The sequence below is a fragment of the Amia ocellicauda genome, chromosome 15, assembly GCF_036373705.1.
Source record: "Amia ocellicauda isolate fAmiCal2 chromosome 15, fAmiCal2.hap1, whole genome shotgun sequence".
In the NCBI taxonomy this organism is placed as follows: Eukaryota; Metazoa; Chordata; class Actinopteri; order Amiiformes; family Amiidae; genus Amia; species Amia ocellicauda.
The window spans coordinates 4162884-4184557 of NC_089864.1; the positions used below are offsets into that span (position 1 = coordinate 4162884).

General features: G+C 41.4%; 2 protein-coding genes across 4 annotated transcripts; one reads left to right on the top strand and one right to left on the bottom strand.

The window, feature by feature from the left end:
- Positions 1 to 4088: 4088 nt before the first annotated feature.
- On the bottom strand, positions 4089 to 10993 carry LOC136711089 (uncharacterized). 3 transcript variants are annotated; one of them, XM_066687080.1, is made up of 8 exons: positions 10887 to 10993; positions 9480 to 9674; positions 9061 to 9131; positions 8334 to 8666; positions 7953 to 8237; positions 7563 to 7865; positions 7220 to 7398; positions 4089 to 6506 (listed from the first exon to the last, which is right to left on the bottom strand). In XM_066687080.1, exons 3-7 carry the CDS (start codon positions 9107 to 9109, stop codon positions 7256 to 7258), a joined length of 1113 nt encoding a protein of 370 aa, XP_066543177.1. In that variant the 5' UTR covers positions 9110 to 9131; positions 9480 to 9674; positions 10887 to 10993; the 3' UTR covers positions 4089 to 6506; positions 7220 to 7255. The 3 variants fall into 3 exon arrangements, with proteins under 3 accessions (XP_066543177.1, XP_066543176.1, XP_066543178.1); XM_066687079.1 differs by having other exon boundaries at positions 4089 to 7398; XM_066687081.1 differs by lacking the exon at positions 9480 to 9674 and having other exon boundaries at positions 4089 to 7398.
- Positions 10994 to 12226: 1233 nt separating this feature from the next.
- Positions 12227 to 20452, top strand: LOC136772085 (uncharacterized). Its single transcript, XM_066724776.1, has 7 exons — positions 12227 to 12269; positions 12787 to 13074; positions 13287 to 13583; positions 16563 to 16895; positions 17249 to 17536; positions 17749 to 18045; positions 18399 to 20452. Exons 1-7 carry the CDS (start codon positions 12227 to 12229, stop codon positions 18647 to 18649), a joined length of 1797 nt encoding a protein of 598 aa, XP_066580873.1. The 3' UTR covers positions 18650 to 20452.
- The last annotated feature ends 1222 nt before the right edge of the window (positions 20453 to 21674 follow it).

Below are 21674 nucleotides of genomic sequence, written 5' to 3' on the forward strand. Positions count from 1 at the left end.
TTGCCCACTGACAAAGAAATGATCAGTCTATAATTTTAATGGTAGGTGTGTTTTTACAGTGAAAGACAGAATAACAACAACAAAATCCAGAAAAACGCATTTCAAAAAAGTTATAAATTGATTTGCATGTTAATGAGTGAAATAAGTATTTCACCCCTTCGACTTAGTACTTGGTGGCAAAACCCTTGTTGGCAATCACAGAGGTCAGATGGCCACCAGGTTTGCACACATCTCAGGAGGGATTTTGTCCCACTCCTCTTTGCAGATCCTCTCCAAGTCATTAAGGTTTCGAGGCTGAGGTTTGGCAACTCGAACCTTCAGCTCCCTCCACAGATTGTCTATGGGATTAAGGTCTGGAGACTGGCTAGGCCACTCCAGGACCTTAATGTGCTTCTTCTTGAGCCACTCCTTTGTTGCCTTGGCTGTGTGTTTTGGGTCATTGTCATGCTGGAATACCCATCCACGACCCTGGCTGAGGGAAGGAGGTTCTCACCCAAGATTTGATGGTACATGGCCCCGTCCATCGTCCCTTGGATGCGGTGCAGTTGTCCTGTCCCCTTAGCAGAAAAACACCCCCAAAGCATAATGTTTCCACCTCCATGTTTGACGGTGGGGATGGTGTTCTTGGGGTCATTCCTCCTCCTCCAAACACAGCAAGTTGAGATGATGCCAAAGAGCTCGATTTTGGTCTCATCTGACCACAACACTTTCACCCAGTTCTCCTCTGAATCATTGTTACCAATTGTTTCTTTGGTGACTATGGTCCCAGCTGCCTTGAGATCATTAACAAGATCCTCCCGTGTAGTTCTGGGCTGATTCCTCACCGTTCTCATGATCATTGAAACTCCACGAGGTGAGATCTTGCATGGAGCCCCAGACCGAGGGAGACTGACAGTTATTTTGTGTTTCTTCCATTTGCGAATAATCGCACCAACTGTTGTCACCTTCTCACCAAGCTACTTGGTGATGGTCTTGTAGCCCATTCCAGCCTTGTGTAGGTCTACAGTCTTGTCCCTGACATCCTTGGACAGCTCTTTGGTCTTGGCCATGGTGGATAGTTTGGAATCTGATTGATTGATTGCTTCTGTGGACAGGTGTCTTTTATACAGGTAACGAGCTGAGATTAGGAGAGTCCCTTTAAGAGAGTGCTCCTAATCTCAGCTCGTTACCTGTATAAAAGACACCTGGGAGCCAGAAATCTTGCTGATTGATAGGGGATCAAATACTTATTTCCCTCATTAACATGCAAATCAATTGATAACTTTTTTGAAATGCGTTTTTCTGGATTTTTTTGCTGTTATTCTGTCTCTCACTGTTAAAATACACCTACCATTAAAATTATAGACTGATCATTTCTTTGTCAGTGGGCAAACGTACAAAATCAGCAGGGGATCAAATACTTTTTTTCTCCTCACTGTAATCTGGCCCTTATTCTGCATGTTTTCACACTCTGCCTTGCGTGTTGTACTGGGATTTCCCATTGCAGTCCTCAAATTGTATATTATTTGATTTCCATATAAAATACTGCATTATTCTAATACTTATACCACTTCTAATAATTATAATAATACTACAGTAAATATATGTACATGGGGCTTTAATAGATTATTTGTATTATTATTCAGTCGTCACAACTCTGCTACGAATCCTGGTAAAAAAATACCCTACATACCTAATTTCATTACCTATAATATAGCATATTGTCTATGATTTGATCATGCTTTAAAGTATTTAACCATGTGGTTTCCCTTTTTAATACTGTACTATACACTCACCTAAAGGATTATTAGGAACACCATACTAATACTGTGTTTGACCCCCTTTCGCCTTCAGAACTGCCTTAATTCTACGTGGCATTGATTCAACAAGGTGCTGAAAGCATTCTTTAGAAATGTTGGCCCATATTGATAGGATAGCATCTTGCAGTTGATGGAGATTTGTGGGATGCACATCCAGGGCACGAAGCTCCCGTTCCACCACATCCCAAAGATGCTCTATTGGCTTGAGATCTGGTGACTGTGGGGGCCAGTTTAGTACAGTGAACTCATTGTCATGTTCAAGAAACCAATTTGAAATGATTCGACCTTTGTGACATGGTGCATTATCCTGCTGGAAGTAGCCATCAGAGGATGGGTACATGGTGGTCATAAAGGGATGGACATGGTCAGAAACAATGCTCAGGTAGGCCGTGGCATTTAAACGATGCCCAATTGGCACTAAGGGGCCTAAAGTGTGCCAAGAAAACATCCCCCACACCATTACACCACCACCACCAGCCTGCACAGTGGTAACAAGGCATGATGGATCCATGTTCTCATTCTGTTTACGCCAAATTCTGACTCTACCATCTGAATGTCTCAACAGAAATCGAGACTCATCAGACCAGGCAACATTTTTCCAGTCTTCAACTGTCCAATTTTGGTGAGCTTGTGCAATTTGTAGCCTCTTTTTCCTATTTGTAGTGGAGATGAGTGGTACCCGGTGGGGTCTTCTGCTGTTGTAGCCCATCCGCCTCAAGGTTGTACGTGTTGTGGCTTCACAAATGCTTTGCTGCATACCTCGGTTGTAACGAGTGGTTATTTCAGTCAAAGTTGCTCTTCTATCAGCTTGAATCAGTCGGCCCATTCTCCTCTGACCTCTAGCATCAACAAGGCATTTTCGCCCACAGGACTGCCGCATACTGGATGTTTTTCCCTTTTCACACCATTCTTTGTAAACCCTAGAAATGGTTGTGCATGAAAATCCCAGTAACTGAGCAGATTGTGAAATACTCAGACCGGCCCGTCTGGCACTAACAACCATGCCACGCTCAAAATTGCTTAAATCACCTTTCTTTCCCATTCAGACATTCAGTTTGGAGTTCAGGAGATTGTCTTGACCAGGACCACACCCCTAAATGCATTGAAGCAACTGCCATGTGATTGGTTGGTTAGATAATTGCATTAATGAGAAATTGAACAGGTGTTCCTAATAATCCTTTAGGTGAGTGTATACTAATACTTATTGCACTTCTAATATATACTATCAAGGTCTCACCTACTATTCCTTCAGCTCACCACCAGAGGTCTCTCTCTCCCGAGTATTAATCCCGGTGCTTCTTTCTCTCAGTTCCCGCATCACTCAGTCACATTACATTCCTTCTATTCACGTGCACTTGTTCTGTCTTTCCCTCTCCCCATTGGTCTTTCACCCTTTACCCAGTCATCCCTTTGTCCCTTAGCATAATCGCTAAGTCTTGTCTTCTCTCCTGAAACATTTCTGAGCATTATTCCTTGTTTAGACTCCTGTCTTCCTGTCCTTGATCATCTCTTTTGGATCCCCTGAACTATTCCTGTTTTCCCTTCTCTATTTCCCCTCTTGGATTGTTTGCCTTTCTGCTTTGCTACTAAAGAGCCTGCACTTGGATCTATACACCTTGCCTTTGAGAAACGTTACATATATATTACATTAATCTTGTTTAATACCGTTTTATATTCTAATATGCATTCTACTTCTACAAATAATTTATACTACATTAAATTAATTGAATACTGTATTATAAACTTACTTATTTAACATCTAATACTAATAGAAATACATTATTTTTGTTTAATTTTGTTTAATACAGTTTTACATACTAATACATATTAGTACTTCTACTAGGCTACTAGTAATAATGATACTACATTACATTTAGCTTTGATACAGATTCATATTATTCACTACTCATACCTACATCTCAATTAATTCCCTGTACATTATACTGTATATACATTTTATTATACCATAATATACTATAATACACATTTATACCATATTACACATTTATACTATAGCATACTATAGTATATTGTACTTACTACACTACTACATGTACATACTGCTTACTATACTCACATATACTTTCACATGCAGACAAAGTTTCTTAAGGAACTTTAGCATTCTAGTTTAGTATAGTAAACTTAAAATACCTACTTTTATAGAACCTCATACTATTTTCAGACACTAAAACAATAATGCCAACAAGTCAGACTATGTATGTTGGGCTTGGTTTTAAATGTGATGCAGCTTCATCTGCCCCCCACACAAACACTAGAACAGCTGTGAAGTCACAGTTCATATTCAACCTTTATTTCACATTGCGCCCTTCGGGAACCAATTGACAGGGTGCTATTCAGGATTCATGTAGACATGATGTACATAGTGGTGAACCATTAGGCACGGAGGAGAGAAAAACAAAAACTCCTGGCGGAGAAAATAAATCTCTGGGGGTCCAAGGCCTAACGGTTTTGCCTCCCCTCTAGGCAGAGTCACAGATTGTGTAGGTGTGGTATGCGTGTTGCGGTGAAGTGTCTGAGCCGGCCGTCCAGTACAGCGTTTAAACCGCAACAAGGTGAAATCCATTGTCCAGGCGTTCAGGAACATGGATCCAGTCTTTGGGGTCACTCTGTCACAGGTCCACGGCCGCAGTAACCATCTCTGATCCGCCAGTACAATCGGAGCAGGTTGCTCAGTGGGACAGGGCATGCAGGCGAGAGAAAAATAAGTGTAAATTAAAGCAGTTAACACTCTGCTCTCACAATTTAAATAACTCAAATTCCTACATTCCTCTATCCATTTGCTGACCTATTCCCTTGAGAATCTAAACTTTGCAAGTAATTTTGTTAATAAATACATAAATAAATAAAATAAACAACATGCAGACACACACATAATAAACTCACCCACTCTCTGGTACAGTGCCCCTAAATTAAGGATATTTGGGAAAACATTAACAAGGCAATAACAAACTGCAAAATGACTATATACATACCTTTATTTGCTCCTGCTCACTTTGGTTTTGTGTTTTGGTAAAATAATGCATTAAAATGTATTATGAGGTAGTATAAACAAAATTGCACATTCAATTTACCCATTTGATATCAGTTATTTCTATATAGAAAAGACAAGTTTTTTTAGTGTTAGAGTTAAGTTATATTTACCAGTTTACAAGTAGTAAATTGGGTTTTTGTTGTTTTCATGCCCAGAACATTACTTGGGAAGCAGACTTGGTAAGATCCTGATTACAGCGTACCAAACTGGACATGAGATTGGAGGCAATATAAGGCACCACTGTCAATCAGACAGGTTATGGGGGGTACCAACTAAAAAGTATTCATATTCATATTCTGCCGTTGCCGTCAATGTCACGAAGACTTGTTTTCCTTAGAGCCACTTTGTACATTTTCCTATGCAGTTCAAAATTATTGTAAAATGGTGGCCATCTATGGTGTAGCTATTTTCTTTAGACTGAGAGCAAGATTTCTTAACCAAGTTGTAGATTAATCCACATTATCAGTATTATTTTTCCACCTGTTCAGACCAAGTTTGAGGTACAGCGCAGTCTGGACTCGGCTGATTTTTAGTCCAATTAAGGTGCACTAAGTCACCAGTACACTACAATCAACTTGTTTGTGGCAACTCATTACACATACAGTAATTAACTTTACTACTTGGCTAATATGTGTATCAGACATGAGCATGGCACAACAGAAAAATATCTGAAATGCAGAAATGGATCACCAATGGCCCTCACATATAGGGGGTGTATTCGTCACTACAATAAGGAAAAAAAACACAGAACAATGTAAATGATCAAAGACAGGGGCATTCAATCTAAGCCAGTGGTTCCCAAACCAGTCCTGGGGGACCCTCTACCCTGTTGGGTTTTGTTCTAACCGAGCTCTCAATTGCTTAATTGAACCTTATTTGAAGTAACAATCTGCTTAGATTTTATTTTAAATTGTGTAAGAAAATAGTTGTTTCTTCATGACATTTTTAATATAATTATATACTTAACTTAAAACCCTTACGGTTTAAAATAATTAAAAGTCTCTAATTTAGGGAATTATTAGTTCAATTAAGGTTTAAATTAAGTAATTAAGAGCTCGGTTGGAACAAAAACCAGCAGGGTAGGGGGTCCCCCAGGACTGGTTTAGGAACCACTGCTCTAAGCCTTTACCACTGGAATGAGACCTACACAATTGATCAGTTACACTCATAGGTGGATATATCTATGTTTGCACTATATGGTGTCATTATTGCATACGAGGTTTGTTTAGAGCGAGGCTTCATAGTTTAGCCATTGACAAACTGCTTTGGACATTTTTTGATGCGGTCACCAATTTGAATGCAAGTTCATGTTTCCACTGCTTAGTAAATAAACAATCTAAATAGGATCAGCAGATGTATTTAATAGCTCAATTGACATATTTGAATAGTCTTAATGAGAGAGTTTTTTGGATTCTGACTTCTGCTGCTTAGACACACATTACACAGAAATATTTACATGTTGAGGGGAGAAAAAAAGTCTCAGGGTCAATAGTCAAGTTCAGCAGTACACTTATAAAGGAGTATGGACAGACTGAACAGTAGTGGGGAAAAAGGTCACGTTAGAGCACAGATAGGTGAAGCATTTTCATCCCTTAGGGGTTTGATTAATCAAAAGGCAGAGGCAGAGAGATTGAGTCTTCACAGGAACATGGGATCTGGGGTGGAGAGAGAGAGAGACACACATGACTCTAACAAAAGGCTCAGGGCTACAATGCAGAAAACCAAACAAACACATGGACTTCTTTTGAAGCTGGAATTTTAAGCAATTTGAAATCCATTTCCGTAGGGATGATACTGGTTGGTTTTAAATTGGTTTTCCTAAAACATTTGAGACAAAGATAGCATTTGCACGAATAACACTTTTTCCAAATTATAATGGTTTCAGGGATGATATCCGTGAAAGTTGGAGTGGACTGCAAAAATAGTTTTTAAATACAAGGGTTTCAATTTAAGGAGAGAATATAGATTGGGCTCCATCTTGGATCGTGCAGGAACAATTCACACATTGTATGAACACCATAATCGGTCACGTTTTGTTTTTCCAAGAGAAGCAATTTGAGTGATTTTTTTTTTTCCCCATTATTCGGTTGTCCCTGGGAGCTGGTTGGTTGGCAGTGAATACCCCTCCACCCCCAAAGCTATGTCACACACAAGTGTTTTAAAAGGAATCAGCCGAAGTCCTACAGGTACAGTGTGGGGACTACCATTTTTACTAATACCCCCCCACACACACTGCTTATTTATGTGTAAATAATACACAGAATTAGTATTGCCATTATGGATTTTGCCACTCATTGTAGTGCTTTGTTCCCTTTTCTCTGGCTTTGCAATACAGTTCTGTAGGACACGGTAATTCAGGGCTCACTACCTTAACGGCCTGCATCAGTCATGTGCTTATTGGGCATCAGACCTGTTGAGATTCTGTCCGTCTCTCTCTCACTCTTCCCCTGAAACACAGTCCGTGCCCAATGATCACTGCAATCCCAGTGACAAGCAGCAGCACTGCCAGCACTGCACCCACCCTGGACCTCCCGAGAACCCCCGACCCTGCAAGACAAGGGTAGGTAAATTCAAGGGGGTTAAATACAATCAGCTTCAACAAGGGAGATAAAAAGCCTCAGGGGTCAGTGAGCAGCAGCCACGGCTGTGCTTCAGCTCTTCAGTGATCTGTGGACTCTAGTGGGACTCACTATCACATAACAGGCTCTTACCTCTCACAGTGTCACACACAGACAGAGAGACGTTGCTGACAGTGCGGTTGTTCCCTGACTCCCTCAGTGTGTAGTTTCCCTGGTCAGCTGCTGTGAGTGAGCGCAGGGTCAGAGAACCGTTCTGCACTGACACTCTGTGCTCGTACCCGGGGCCAGGGCGACTTGCTGCGTCCCTCTCCACAGCGCACACTGAGACACAGGCTCCCTCTCCTGCAGCAGCAAACAGCACCTCCACCGGCCCAGGAGAGTAGAGCGGGAGAGACAGCGAGGCTCCAGATGGCAGGGTGAGGGCGTCTCTGTGAGCTGAGAGGATGAAACAGGAGAACATCAGCCCGAGTCCTGTCTCTCATCACAGCCCTGATCTCCAGTAGAGCCCGGCCCCTGTCCTACCTGTCACAGTGACGTTCACAGTGCTGATGGTTCTGCTCTGGGAGTCCAGCACTGTGTAGGAGCCCTGGTCAGTGAAGGTCAGTGCAGACAGTGTGACCTCCTGCTCCTGCCCTGAGACTCGAGGCACATAGGCAGGGTCAGGGGTCACGGTGCCGCCCTCTACAGCACACACTGGGAGAGAGGCTCCAGCGCCCGCAGGGTTAAACCACACTGTCACAGCTGCCCTGCTGTACAGACGGAGGCTCAGGGGCTGCCCATAGGAGAGAGAGGCACTCTCCTTACGGCCTGCGGAGAGAACATGTTGTACATAAGAAACCAGGTGTGTGTGTGTGTTGGGGTGGGGATGGGAGGACATGGGAATCAAGACATTCAGATTCTTACCTGTGATGGTGAGACTGACATCTCCGAGAAAAGCATCCTGTTTTCTCTGTCCCTCACAGAAACACTCGTATATCTCTCCATCAGAGAGCAGTGTGTGCTGGAGGGTCAGAGAGAAGTCCCCCTGTCTGATCCTCTCCAGGGGAACCTCAGTCCTGTTCTCAAACCCAGGACCGGGGTAGACTGTGCCTCTCCTGAACACATAGACATCCTGATTCACTGTCTGCCACTTAATGTAGAGCTGCTCTACAGGAGTCCCTCTGTAGGCTGATCCATCACAGGGCAGAGTGACGGAGTCCCCGACTCTCACTGACACTGAGACAGGAGCTGAGGAGACTGGAGAATGGAGAAAAGTTGACATCATACTGCAAAGAGGAGACCTAGAGAATATTGTCTTAGAATAAGGAAAACTGCAAAAAATAAACAAAACATGATTCAAAAAACCTTGTCTGAAAGTATTCATATTCTTCAAATGTACACAATCGTATTGACATATACAGCTCTGGAAAAAATTATGAGACCACTCCAAGTTCAGAAACCAATGTTAAGTGGTCTCTTAATTTCTTCCAGAGCTGTAGATTACTAATTAAACCATACATATTCAACAACTATATTTTTCATAGTTTGTTAAATACTTGTTCAGTTTAGAGAAAACAATCTTAACTAAAATATCTAAGACAGGATTTTGTCACTATACTGAAATAATCAAATGAAAATAAAGAAAAATAACCTTCCTTGCCTCCAGTCATAACTCCAGCCAGGACAATCCACTGAAGCATGATTCCCAGGGAAAATCTGATCCTGGGAAGTCAAATATATCATTATTAAATAAGGCTTACATTTTCATTATAAAACACAGGGTTGCAGAGTGTTGGGTAAGAGCCATGGTTAAGCTCATGTCTTCTGGTTATTGTTCCAGATAAGTGCTTGGGTACATAATCAAACCCTTTAACTTTAATTTAATACACCTATAAACAGCTGACAGCAATTAAAAAAGGTCAACTGATATGTTAATCACTCTTCTACTTGTGTTATTTAGCTCTCAGCTGGAACAAACCCCTGCAGACATGGGGGTAGGGCTGGGCTGAATACCACTGTTGTAACATTTATGCATACATGAGTGGGAAAGGCAGATGAACAGTGGCGTACCACGAGTCTCTGGTGCTTGGAGATCGATGCCTTGATCCTCAGCCGAGGATTCGTCCTGGGTCTTCAGATGGATCGCACGCTAGGGGGATGATTAATGTACACTTTTCTTACTGCATTTTGTCTCCAGCTTTACAGGACCTGGGTTTGGTGTGCAGAAGAGCCTCTTCCAGTTGTGTAGGGCATCATTGGGACAGACTGTTGTGGGGAGAGAAGTGATGTTGTGATTCCTTGTTGTATTGTTATTTATGAGGAGACCTCATCGTATAAGGAAGGTGATAATCATTGCTTTGGGCTAGGCTTCCCATATACTTCAGTTTAATAGAAGACCTGCAACAATATTTAAATTTAGTCGAAACAGAAACCCTACTTTGTATTACATTCGTGTTTATTACCTGAAGTGTTGAGCAGAGAATGTGTTCGTTTACTCTTTAAATAAACTAATAATCTGCACTGACACAAAGGGGTAGATGTACTAACAAAGTCACTACTCAAACATATCCTCATTGCTTTTCTGGTGTGAAGTCTCAAAATAATATAGCGTTTTTATGTTAAAGACCACAGCAAATGGTGATTTAAAGATAAGTAGCATCATTGTGAGGAGCATTGCATGAGCTTTGCAATATTTTAATACATTAGCTTAGCAACGCTAGCACACAATACCATTTAAATGAAAACGTGCACCTTATTATAGGTCCTGTCCCGGCAGAAGCCATTCATCCACCTGATATCAATTAAACTAGTTTAGCAGCGCCGGGACAGAAGCAAGAAACCGGGCTTAAATTCAGATCAAACTGGGGGTGGGGGGTATAGATCAGAAGCGGTGAACGAGAGCCTGTGTTTTACAGTTTGATTGGTTTTTATTGAACATGCATTTGGTTTTATGAATTCAGAGTTCTTCAAATTTGTTTTACCATTCATGTCTACTCTATGTATGTTCCCGTACTGCGCATGTCTACCAAGTCTCCACACCCATTTTCATATTGAATGAAAACAATGACAAGCTGCTGCAGATTCAGTAATTTGACTTAATTTACCCAAGTTCAGTTACAAACACAACTGTATTCCGTCGTTGCTGTGTTTTAAAGCACATGCATGATGCCTTACTTTCGGTTTTGTATCCGGTCAATGAATAGGCGATTCGTAAGAGCCACACATATACCGTGAACCTGACATTTAAAATGGATTTCACGATCAATAAATCAGACTGTTGAATATGTACGCGCGATTTCATTATTCTTATACTTAAATTACAACTTTGAATACTTCTGGCAATGCAGATCAGATTCATGTTGATTCATGTTGTCTTCTGTTTAACTTTTTATTCAATTGTATAACCATTTAATATTTATGCATTTCTTTTCTCTGCGTTTCACAATAAAATTGTTGACTTTATATTTCAATACTCACGGACTTGTGCAACAAGGTGCATTTCTACAGACACAAACAGTATCCTTTACATGATGACAGGCCGTTTGTGTGCTAGTGCTTTATTATTGACTGGATTTGAAGGAGCATCATTGGCTGATACTGATCCAATGGGCTGCGTCCAAAATGTAACTCTTCCGTTATTTACATATGAAGTAGCCAATACAGGGCAGCGCTCATCCCATTGGATCAAATTGTAAGCAGCAGTCAATGACACTAATTTCAAATCCATTTAAACTTTTAATCGCCACTTACTACTTGTTCTCGTGTAAAGGATCGTGTTTGTGTCTGAAGAAATACACCCTGTTACACAAATCCGTGAGTAGAAATGTAAAGTCTATATAAGTACTGTTGTGAAGTAATAATTAAGAGAAAAATACTTTTGTTCATTTTGAATTTTGAGTGCACATGCAAACTAGACCAGGGGTTTTCAAACCAGGAGAACCCCCTGCCCTGCTGTGTTTTGTTCCAGCTTAGGTCTTAATTACTTAATTGAATGGTTTGTTGCTTTGTTAGGTCAATTAAGGATTCAATTAAGCAATTAAATACTTGGTTGGAACAAAAACCAGCAGGGCAGGGGATACTCCTGGACCAGTTTGAAAACCACTGATCTAGACAATAATAGATAGATCATTAATCGGTACAGTTTTCAATATTAAGTTAACTTCTTCTTAAAGTATTCAATTCACTATCAAACTATTTATCCCACAGCAATGAACACATCAAATCAAATAAAACTGTTTTCTTTCCATGCAATAAATGTCTTACTAATTTCCAGCAAATCAACGCATTCGTGTTCGCTGTGTTTTAACCACACCTACCGTTCTTGCCGTTCAATGTATGATTTTTTTTAAAGATTTTTTATTTGAGCATTCAATTAAGTAATTACGAGCTCAGCTCTTAGCAAAAATACACCAGGGCAGGGGGTCCCAGGACCAGGATTGAGAACCAATGGTCTACATAACCTATTTCCAACTGCTTTAAAAAATAATAGTAAAATCAAGTGATGATAATGCAAATAATAATAGTCTTCACTGCAGGACTGTCAGCATGAGGATCTGCTGGATTGTTCTGGCTGTGACTGTCACTGCAGGTAGGAGATCAGGATTCTCTGATTGTTTCTTTCTTTTGCATTAATAAGCACATGACCAGTGGTGCTGCTGTGTCTCAGTCTGTCTCTGCACTGTGTCTCTCAGTCTCCTCAGATCCCGTCTCAGTGTCAGTGAGAGTCGGGGACTCTGTCACTCTGCCCTGTGATGGATCAGCTTGCAGAGGGACTCCTGAAGAGCAGCTCTACATTAAGTGGCAGACAGTGGATCAGGATGTCTATGTGTTCAGGAGAGGCACAGTCCACCCCGGCCCTGGGTTTGAGAACAGAGCTGAGGTTCCCCTGGAGAGGATCAGACAGGGGGACTTCTCTCTGACCCTCCAGCACACACTGCTCTCTGATGGAGAGATATACGAGTGTTTCTGTGAGGGAGAGAGAAAACAGGATGTTTTTCTTGGAGATGTCAGTCTCACCATCACAGGTAAGAGTGTGAACGTCTCAATTTTCCTGTCCTAACCTGTCAAAACTCACAACCTAGTTCATATTCATTATAAGGAACTCCCAATCACATTTAATGTTTCAGTATTAAATAATACAATGTGTATTTTATGTTAATACAATAACATAAGTCAAGGGAGTCATGTCAGTCTCTAGCGCTCATAGTGTTGTTTTCTGTCCTTGTTTTTAAAACGAAATGCAACACTATCCCACAATCGCTCTGCCTCTTCCCACAACAAGGATGGGTTTTATAAAATTAAATAAAAATTATAAAATAATATAATGACTTAAGAGAAGTTTTGATATGTTCCACATTGTCCTGTCCTCTCTCTGCAGCTCGTGAGGAGAGCAGCTCTGTCTCCTATGGGCAGCCCCTGAGCCTCCGTCTGTACAGCAGGGCAGCTGTGACAGTGCGGTTTAACCCTGCGGGCGCTGGAGCCTCTCTCCCAGTGTGTGCTGTAGAGGGCGGCACCGTGACCCCTGACCCTGCCTATGGGCCCCGAGTCTCAGGGCAGGAGCAGGAGGTCACACTGTCTGCACTGACCTTCACTGACCAGGGCTCCTACACAGTGCTGGACTCCCAGAGCAGAGAGACCATCAGCACTGTGAACGTCACTGTGACAGGTAGGACAGGGGCTACACTAGATTTCTCAGCTCCAGGTGTTCATTGTCATTAACCATGTTCATTTTCTGTAAAATACATATATACATTATGACTTAAATGGAAGTCAGTCCTGATCTAAAATTAATCTATTCTGATTAAATCCCAAATCAGATTTGTTCGAATTGCTGTTTCCAGCCGTATTGATGGCCTCCTGTCTCCTAATGTCTCTCAGCTCACAGTGACGCCCTCACCCTGCCGTCTGGCACAGACCTGTGCGTCTCTCTGCTCACTGCAGAGCCGGTGGAGGTGCTGTTTGCTCCTGTGGGAGACCGAACCTCTGTCCCAGTGTGCGCTGTGGAGAGGGACACTGTGTTCAGACCCGGCCCCGGGTACCAGCCCAGAGTGTCAGTGCAGAACGGCTCTCTGACCCTGCGCTCACTCACAGCAGCTGACCAGGGAAACTACACACTGAGGGAGTTAGACAGCAGCAACACCATCAACACCGTCTCTGTGTCTGTCACTGCAGAGGGTAAGTGTCCCTTTAATAACACTGTTATACACTGTATAGGGTGTGTCTCAGATCTGGTCCTTGGGGAACATTGACCTGATTTTACCTTTTAATTTATTAAAACATAAAGGCAATGTATTCGTGTAATTGGGTAATTTGAGAGTTTGGGTGGAACAAACAGCAGCAGGACAGTGAGCCCCAGACCCGGTCTGAGAAGAACTGCACTGTGTGACCAAACAACACTGGGACTGGAGTCCAGACTGAGGGCCCTGACATCAGTGCAGAAATGTGCTGAATGGACCTCTGTGCTGCTGTCCCACTGAGAGACCTCTACTGCAAGTGACAATATTAATTTTACATTTTTTTTCTTCTAGAATCACTGTGGGTTGGCCTGGTCACAGGGATCACTTTGCTGATCTTAGCAGTGCTGGGACTCGCTCTGCTCTATTGGTACAGACGGTGTCGTCATAAGAAAGTGCCCCAGGTGCACAGTGTGCAGCCCACAGACGAGGACTGTAATTCAGACCAGGAGGGCTCAGAGAGCTCCGCCCTGAAGACAAGCAGGCCAACCCGAGACATAGCCAATGGGAACAGGAGTTTGATGGGGAGGGAACACATTGTGTAGATTGTGTCTGTGCTGTGTGTGTATTTCTCACTGGTGCTAGTGGTCTTATCAGATTGGAAGAGTCATTATTTTCTTGTATTTTCCAAGATCAATGTGACACCTGTGGCTATATTTGTATCATCTTGTATCATCTGTACACTTGGAATTCATTTTTATTTTCTAAATCACTGCAATTGTACATATTTTTTAAATTATATATTCACAGTACACCTATAACTAGTTTCTCCAGGGCTGAGGTGCTGGTGGCTTCCGCTCCTGAGACCCACTGCAGGACCGTGGGGATGTAAATATATATTCACTTTAGTCACAGTTGTGTTTTTAATGATTGTTTTGTATTGAACCTGAATTGTGCACACTCACAGAAATGTGTATTTAAATGTGATGCCTTTTGAGACAACTAGATACATTTCTTCCACTTCCTATGGTTTTGTAAAATAAATGCATTCTCGTTTGTTTTATATGAAGTGTAGTGTGTGCGGGTTTGTGAGCCGATAACCTCACTCTGCATGAATTTGTAAATTCCCTCTGTTATGAATGTCTCATCTTACTGCAGAATTACAGCCACAGCCAAGATGTAACAAGATTATTGATTTAGTTCTACATATAAATTGTCCCCCACTTCACTTTGCTACGTGTATTGACCTCCTATAGCTGAGTATTTTGACTCATTCTTGTTTTGCATGTGATGTAATCGCTCCACACAGCCCTCTGAAACAGCAGCGATCAAGAGAGCAATTTTAATTAGATCAGCTTTTCGTAGGGAACGAGTACTGAGAAATCACAAATATAATTTGTTTCATTCATGTTTTGCCATTTGAGCGCTACAGATTCAGTCGTCAACGTATAATGTACCTAACTTGCTTTGACAGTAACGCAGACTCAGTTCAAAATACCGGCAATGCTGCTGCTACAAGGTTATATGCAATTTAAGTAACAGGTAATCCTATCGTTATAGTTTTATAAAATACATTTTTATCCATAAAGTCATTGTTGCTGTACAGATCCACATCAAGGCACATCAGGACCAAATGAGGCAGATTTTGTGAACGGGAAATCATTTCACAGCATTAATGTACAGATGCTTATGACTTTAATGACAATTTGAACGACAATTAGACCTATACAATGCCTCTTCTAGACAGTAGGGTATCAGATTTTGGATAATACTGTACACCATCCATGACTTGACCTCAGTTATTCCTATGATTTGTGAATCCACCTGCCTCATTTCAAATATTGAACCCAAGTGCCCAGGCTCTGTGCATGATTCTACATTGTGTCAGAGATTCGAGGAAGGTGTAGGAAACAAACTTATTTGTCAGAAATCATTGCTTAAATATTTATTTTTTGAAGTGATCTAATAGTGTTCATGTCATAGGTCAATGTGATGGGATGTCCTGTTAATTTGGCTAAAAATGCAGATGCAGATTAATTAACAGATTAATTAGTCCAACATAATACTAAAGTATTATACATTTAAAATCAGACACCCAGATAAGAACTTCATAGAATTTATACAGAATATCATTTAGAGATGTTACTGAATTGCGTTCCTCAGACAGGGTAGAAGTGCCTGACTGCTGGATGTGTACAGCTTTTCTGGTGATAAATTCTCAGTCGTTAGGGGGGCTAGTTTTGTGTTGTTGATGAACCGTGCCGCTCCTGCAAACCCCCACCGCGGTGCTGAGAGCAGGACGTGCTGCTTGTGAAGCCCCTCCACTGCAGTGTGATCCTGTCAGGGCATCAGTGGGATGACTGTGTGAACTGTTTCGGTGAAGCAAATTCTTAATAAAACGTTCAAATATTCAACTGTGTCGGTTTGGTCTTTATAACTCACCCTGTTATTATGGTTATTTATTTATTTATGTATGTATTTTCTATTTATTTTTTATCGGTTTTCTCTATTTCTAGCCCATCTCTCTTTTTCTGTGCCTGATTGTTTTGTGTTAACCCTATCTCACTACAGACTTGCTGGATTCACGCATGATCCGGTGTGACTCTAGTGTGACTGTGTCTCCCTGCGCTTGTCTTTCGCTGTCGTCTCTAAGGTTGCTGCTCCCTCTGGCCTCTGTCTGTATTGTAGCAAAAATACACCAGGGCAGGGGGTCCCAGGACCAGGATTGAGAACCAATGGTCTACATAACCTATTTCCAACTGCTTTAAAAAATAATAGTAAAATCAAGTGATGATAATGCAAATAATAATAGTCTTCACTGCAGGACTGTCAGCATGAGGATCTGCTGGATTGTTCTGGCTGTGACTGTCACTGCAGGTAGGAGATCAGGATTCTCTGATTGTTTCTTTCTTTTGCATTAATAAGCACATGACCAGTGGTGCTGCTGTGTCTCAGTCTGTCTCTGCACTGTGTCTCTCAGTCTCCTCAGATCCCGTCTCAGTGTCAGTGAGAGTCGGGGACTCTGTCACTCTGCCCTGTGATGGATCAGCTTGCAGAGGGACTCCTGAAGAGCAGCTCTACATTAAGTGGCAGACAGTGGATCAGGATGTCTATGTGTTCAGGAGAGGCACAGTCCACCCCGGCCCTGGGTTTGAGAACAGAGCTGAGGTTCCCCTGGAGAGGATCAGACAGGGGGACTTCTCTCTGACCCTCCAGCACACACTGCTCTCTGATGGAGAGATATACGAGTGTTTCTGTGAGGGAGAGAGAAAACAGGATGTTTTTCTTGGAGATGTCAGTCTCACCATCACAGGTAAGAGTGTGAACGTCTCAATTTTCCTGTCCTAACCTGTCAAAACTCACAACCTAGTTCATATTCATTATAAGGAACTCCCAATCACATTTAATGTTTCAGTATTAAATAATACAATGTGTATTTTATGTTAATACAATAACATAAGTCAAGGGAGTCATGTCAGTCTCTAGCGCTCATAGTGTTGTTTTCTGTCCTTGTTTTTAAAACGAAATGCAACACTATCCCACAATCGCTCTGCCTCTTCCCACAACAAGGATGGGTTTTATAAAATTAAATAAAAATTATAAAATAATATAATGACTTAAGAGAAGTTTTGATATGTTCCACATTGTCCTGTCCTCTCTCTGCAGCTCGTGAGGAGAGCAGCTCTGTCTCCTATGGGCAGCCCCTGAGCCTCCGTCTGTACAGCAGGGCAGCTGTGACAGTGCGGTTTAACCCTGCGGGCGCTGGAGCCTCTCTCCCAGTGTGTGCTGTAGAGGGCGGCACCGTGACCCCTGACCCTGCCTATGGGCCCCGAGTCTCAGGGCAGGAGCAGGAGGTCACACTGTCTGCACTGACCTTCACTGACCAGGGCTCCTACACAGTGCTGGACTCCCAGAGCAGAGAGACCATCAGCACTGTGAACGTCACTGTGACAGGTAGGACAGGGGCTACACTAGATTTCTCAGCTCCAGGTGTTCATTGTCATTAACCATGTTCATTTTCTGTAAAATACATATATACATTATGATTTAAATGGAAGTCAGTCCTGATCTAAAATTAATCTATTCTCATTAAATCCCAAATCAGATTTGTTCGAATTGCTGTTTCCAGCCGTATTGATGGCCTCCTGTCTCCTAATGTCTCTCAGCTCACAGTGACGCCCTCACCCTGCCGTCTGGCACAGACCTGTGCGTCTCTCTGCTCACTGCAGAGCCGGTGGAGGTGCTGTTTGCTCCTGTGGGAGACCAAACCTCTGTCCCAGTGTGCTCTGTGGAGAGGGACACTGTGTTCAGACCCGGCCCCGGGTACCAGCCCAGAGTGTCAGTGCAGAACGGCTCTCTGACCCTGCGCTCACTCACAGCAGCTGACCAGGGAAACTACACACTGAGGGAGTTAGACAGCAGCAACACCATCAACACCGTCTCTGTGTCTGTCACTGCAGAGGGTAAGTGTCCCTTTAATAACACTGTTATACACTGTATAGGGTGTGTCTCAGATCTGGTCCTTGGGGAACATTGACCTGATTTTACCTTTTAATTTATTAAAACATAAAGGCAATGTATTCGTGTAATTGGGTAATTTGAGAGTTTGGGTGGAACAAACAGCAGCAGGACAGTGAGCCCCAGACCCGGTCTGAGAAGAACTGCACTGTGTGACCAAACAACACTGGGACTGGAGTCCAGACTGAGGGCCCTGACATCAGTGCAGAAATGTGCTGAATGGACCTCTGTGCTGCTGTCCCACTGAGAGACCTCTACTGCAAGTGACAATATTAATTTTACATTTTTTTTCTTCTAGAATCACTGTGGGTTGGCCTGGTCACAGGGATCACTTTGCTGATCTTAGCAGTGCTGGGACTCGCTCTGCTCTATTGGTACAGACGGTGTCGTCATAAGAAAGTGCCCCAGGTGCACAGTGTGCAGCCCACAGACGAGGACTGTAATTCAGACCAGGAGGGCTCAGAGAGCTCCGCCCTGAAGACAAGCAGGCCAACCCGAGACATAGCCAATGGGAACAGGAGTTTGATGGGGAGGGAACACATTGTGTAGATTGTGTCTGTGCTGTGTGTGTATTTCTCACTGGTGCTAGTGGTCTTATCAGATTGGAAGAGTCATTATTTTCTTGTATTTTCCAAGATCAATGTGACACCTGTGGCTATATTTGTATCATCTTGTATCATCTGTACACTTGGAATTCATTTTTATTTTCTAAATCACTGCAATTGTACATATTTTTTAAATTATATATTCACAGTACACCTATAACTAGTTTCTCCAGGGCTGAGGTGCTGGTGGCTTCCGCTCCTGAGACCCACTGCAGGACCGTGGGGATGTAAATATATATTCACTTTAGTCACAGTTGTGTTTTTAATGATTGTTTTGTATTGAACCTGAATTGTGCACACTCACAGAAATGTGTATTTAAATGTGATGCCTTTTGAGACAACTAGATACATTTCTTCCACTTCCTATGGTTTTGTAAAATAAATGCATTCTCGTTTGTTTTATATGAAGTGTAGTGTGTGCGGGTTTGTGAGCCGATAACCTCACTCTGCATGAATTTGTAAATTCCCTCTGTTATGAATGTCTCATCTTACTGCAGAATTACAGCCACAGCCAAGATGTAACAAGATTATTGATTTAGTTCTACATATAAATTGTCCCCCACTTCACTTTGCTACGTGTATTGACCTCCTATAGCTGAGTATTTTGACTCATTCTTGTTTTGCATGTGATGTAATCGCTCCACACAGCCCTCTGAAACAGCAGCGATCAAGAGAGCAATTTTAATTAGATCAGCTTTTCGTAGGGAACGAGTACTGAGAAATCACAAATATAATTTGTTTCATTCATGTTTTGCCATTTGAGCGCTACAGATTCAGTCGTCAACGTATAATGTACCTAACTTGCTTTGACAGTAACGCAGACTCAGTTCAAAATACCGGCAATGCTGCTGCTACAAGGTTATATGCAATTTAAGTAACAGGTAATCCTATCGTTATAGTTTTATAAAATACATTTTTATCCATAAAGTCATTGTTGCTGTACAGATCCACATCAAGGCACATCAGGACCAAATGAGGCAGATTTTGTGAACGGGAAATCATTTCACAGCATTAATGTACAGATGCTTATGACTTTAATGACAATTTGAACGACAATTAGACCTATACAATGCCTCTTCTAGACAGTAGGGTATCAGATTTTGGATAATACTGTACACCATCCATGACTTGACCTCAGTTATTCCTATGATTTGTGAATCCACCTGCCTCATTTCAAATATTGAACCCAAGTGCCCAGGCTCTGTGCATGATTCTACATTGTGTCAGAGATTCGAGGAAGGTGTAGGAAACAAACTTATTTGTCAGAAATCATTGCTTAAATATTTATTTTTTGAAGTGATCTAATAGTGTTCATGTCATAGGTCAATGTGATGGGATGTCCTGTTAATTTGGCTAAAAATGCAGATGCAGATTAATTAACAGATTAATTAGTCCAACATAATACTAAAGTATTATACATTTAAAATCAGACACCCAGATAAGAACTTCATAGAATTTATACAGAATATCATTTAGAGATGTTACTGAATTGCGTTCCTCAGACAGGGTAGAAGTGCCTGACTGCTGGATGTGTACAGCTTTTCTGGTGATAAATTCTCAGTCGTTAGGGGGGCTAGTTTTGTGTTGTTGATGAACCGTGCCGCTCCTGCAAACCCCCACCGCGGTGCTGAGAGCAGGACGTGCTGCTTGTGAAGCCCCTCCACTGCAGTGTGATCCTGTCAGGGCATCAGTGGGATGACTGTGTGAACTGTTTCGGTGAAGCAAATTCTTAATAAAACGTTCAAATATTCAACTGTGTCGGTTTGGTCTTTATAACTCACCCTGTTATTATGGTTATTTATTTATTTATGTATGTATTTTCTATTTATTTTTTATCGGTTTTCTCTATTTCTAGCCCATCTCTCTTTTTCTGTGCCTGATTGTTTTGTGTTAACCCTATCTCACTACAGACTTGCTGGATTCACGCATGATCCGGTGTGACTCTAGTGTGACTGTGTCTCCCTGCGCTTGTCTTTCGCTGTCGTCTCTAAGGTTGCTGCTCCCTCTGGCCTCTGTCTGTATTGTGTTTATGTGCTGCTAGGTAGGTCTCATTACTTGAGATGCTGAGACTGGAGATTATTTTTCTAGAACAAGTATAAATCTACTTAATGAATACACATACCTAATGAATACACATACTTAATGAATGATACATATTTAATATGTCTAAAGTTACTTTAGTATTTTTTAATTTATGTTTTTCTTAACATCATGGGGTGCATTCTTTATTTCTGTAAGAAAGTTACTACTATAAGGCCTCTGTTTGACCTTGGAGAGTTATCTAACTAGCAAAGAGAGCTGTGCTCAGTTAAATGTCAGTTATTTACTGTATTTCTTAAGTTAAATAAGTGTGGTTTAGTTTCATTTACTTACTGTCATTATTAAAATTGTGTTTTCGTTCTTTATGTCTGTACATAAGTTACTAGTGTGTTGTACTGAAGTCTGTTCAAATGTCTTACTGTCAATACAACCAAGACCATTAAGGTCTTCAGACTGCACCCCCAAGCTATTGTAATGTGTAAATTATATAAATATACATACACACATAGGTTTTTGCTTAAATCATATTGTGTATTTACTTTTTGCATGGATTACATTAGATATTTATTTAAAATAATTTGATGTTTTGTTACTAATATTATTACAAATGCTGATTTTATTGAGTTGTATTGAAATTTCCCAGTTTCTACATATATAGTCTATGCTTCTTTTATAACATATATATTCTATAATTCTTCTTTATTTAAGGATTTCTTAACTTAACTTAGTAACGTTACATTTCATTTACATTGCACGCTGTTGTGAATACACACACACACCTTTAAAACTTAATAATTGTATTTATTCAATCTTTACATTGTATCTGTTCTTTAAATAATACATTTGATATATTCTGAAATGCAAGAAAATATTGGTCTTGGGTTGGTGTAGTATTTACTGAGATTATGCTGATTACTGAAAGTTTTAAT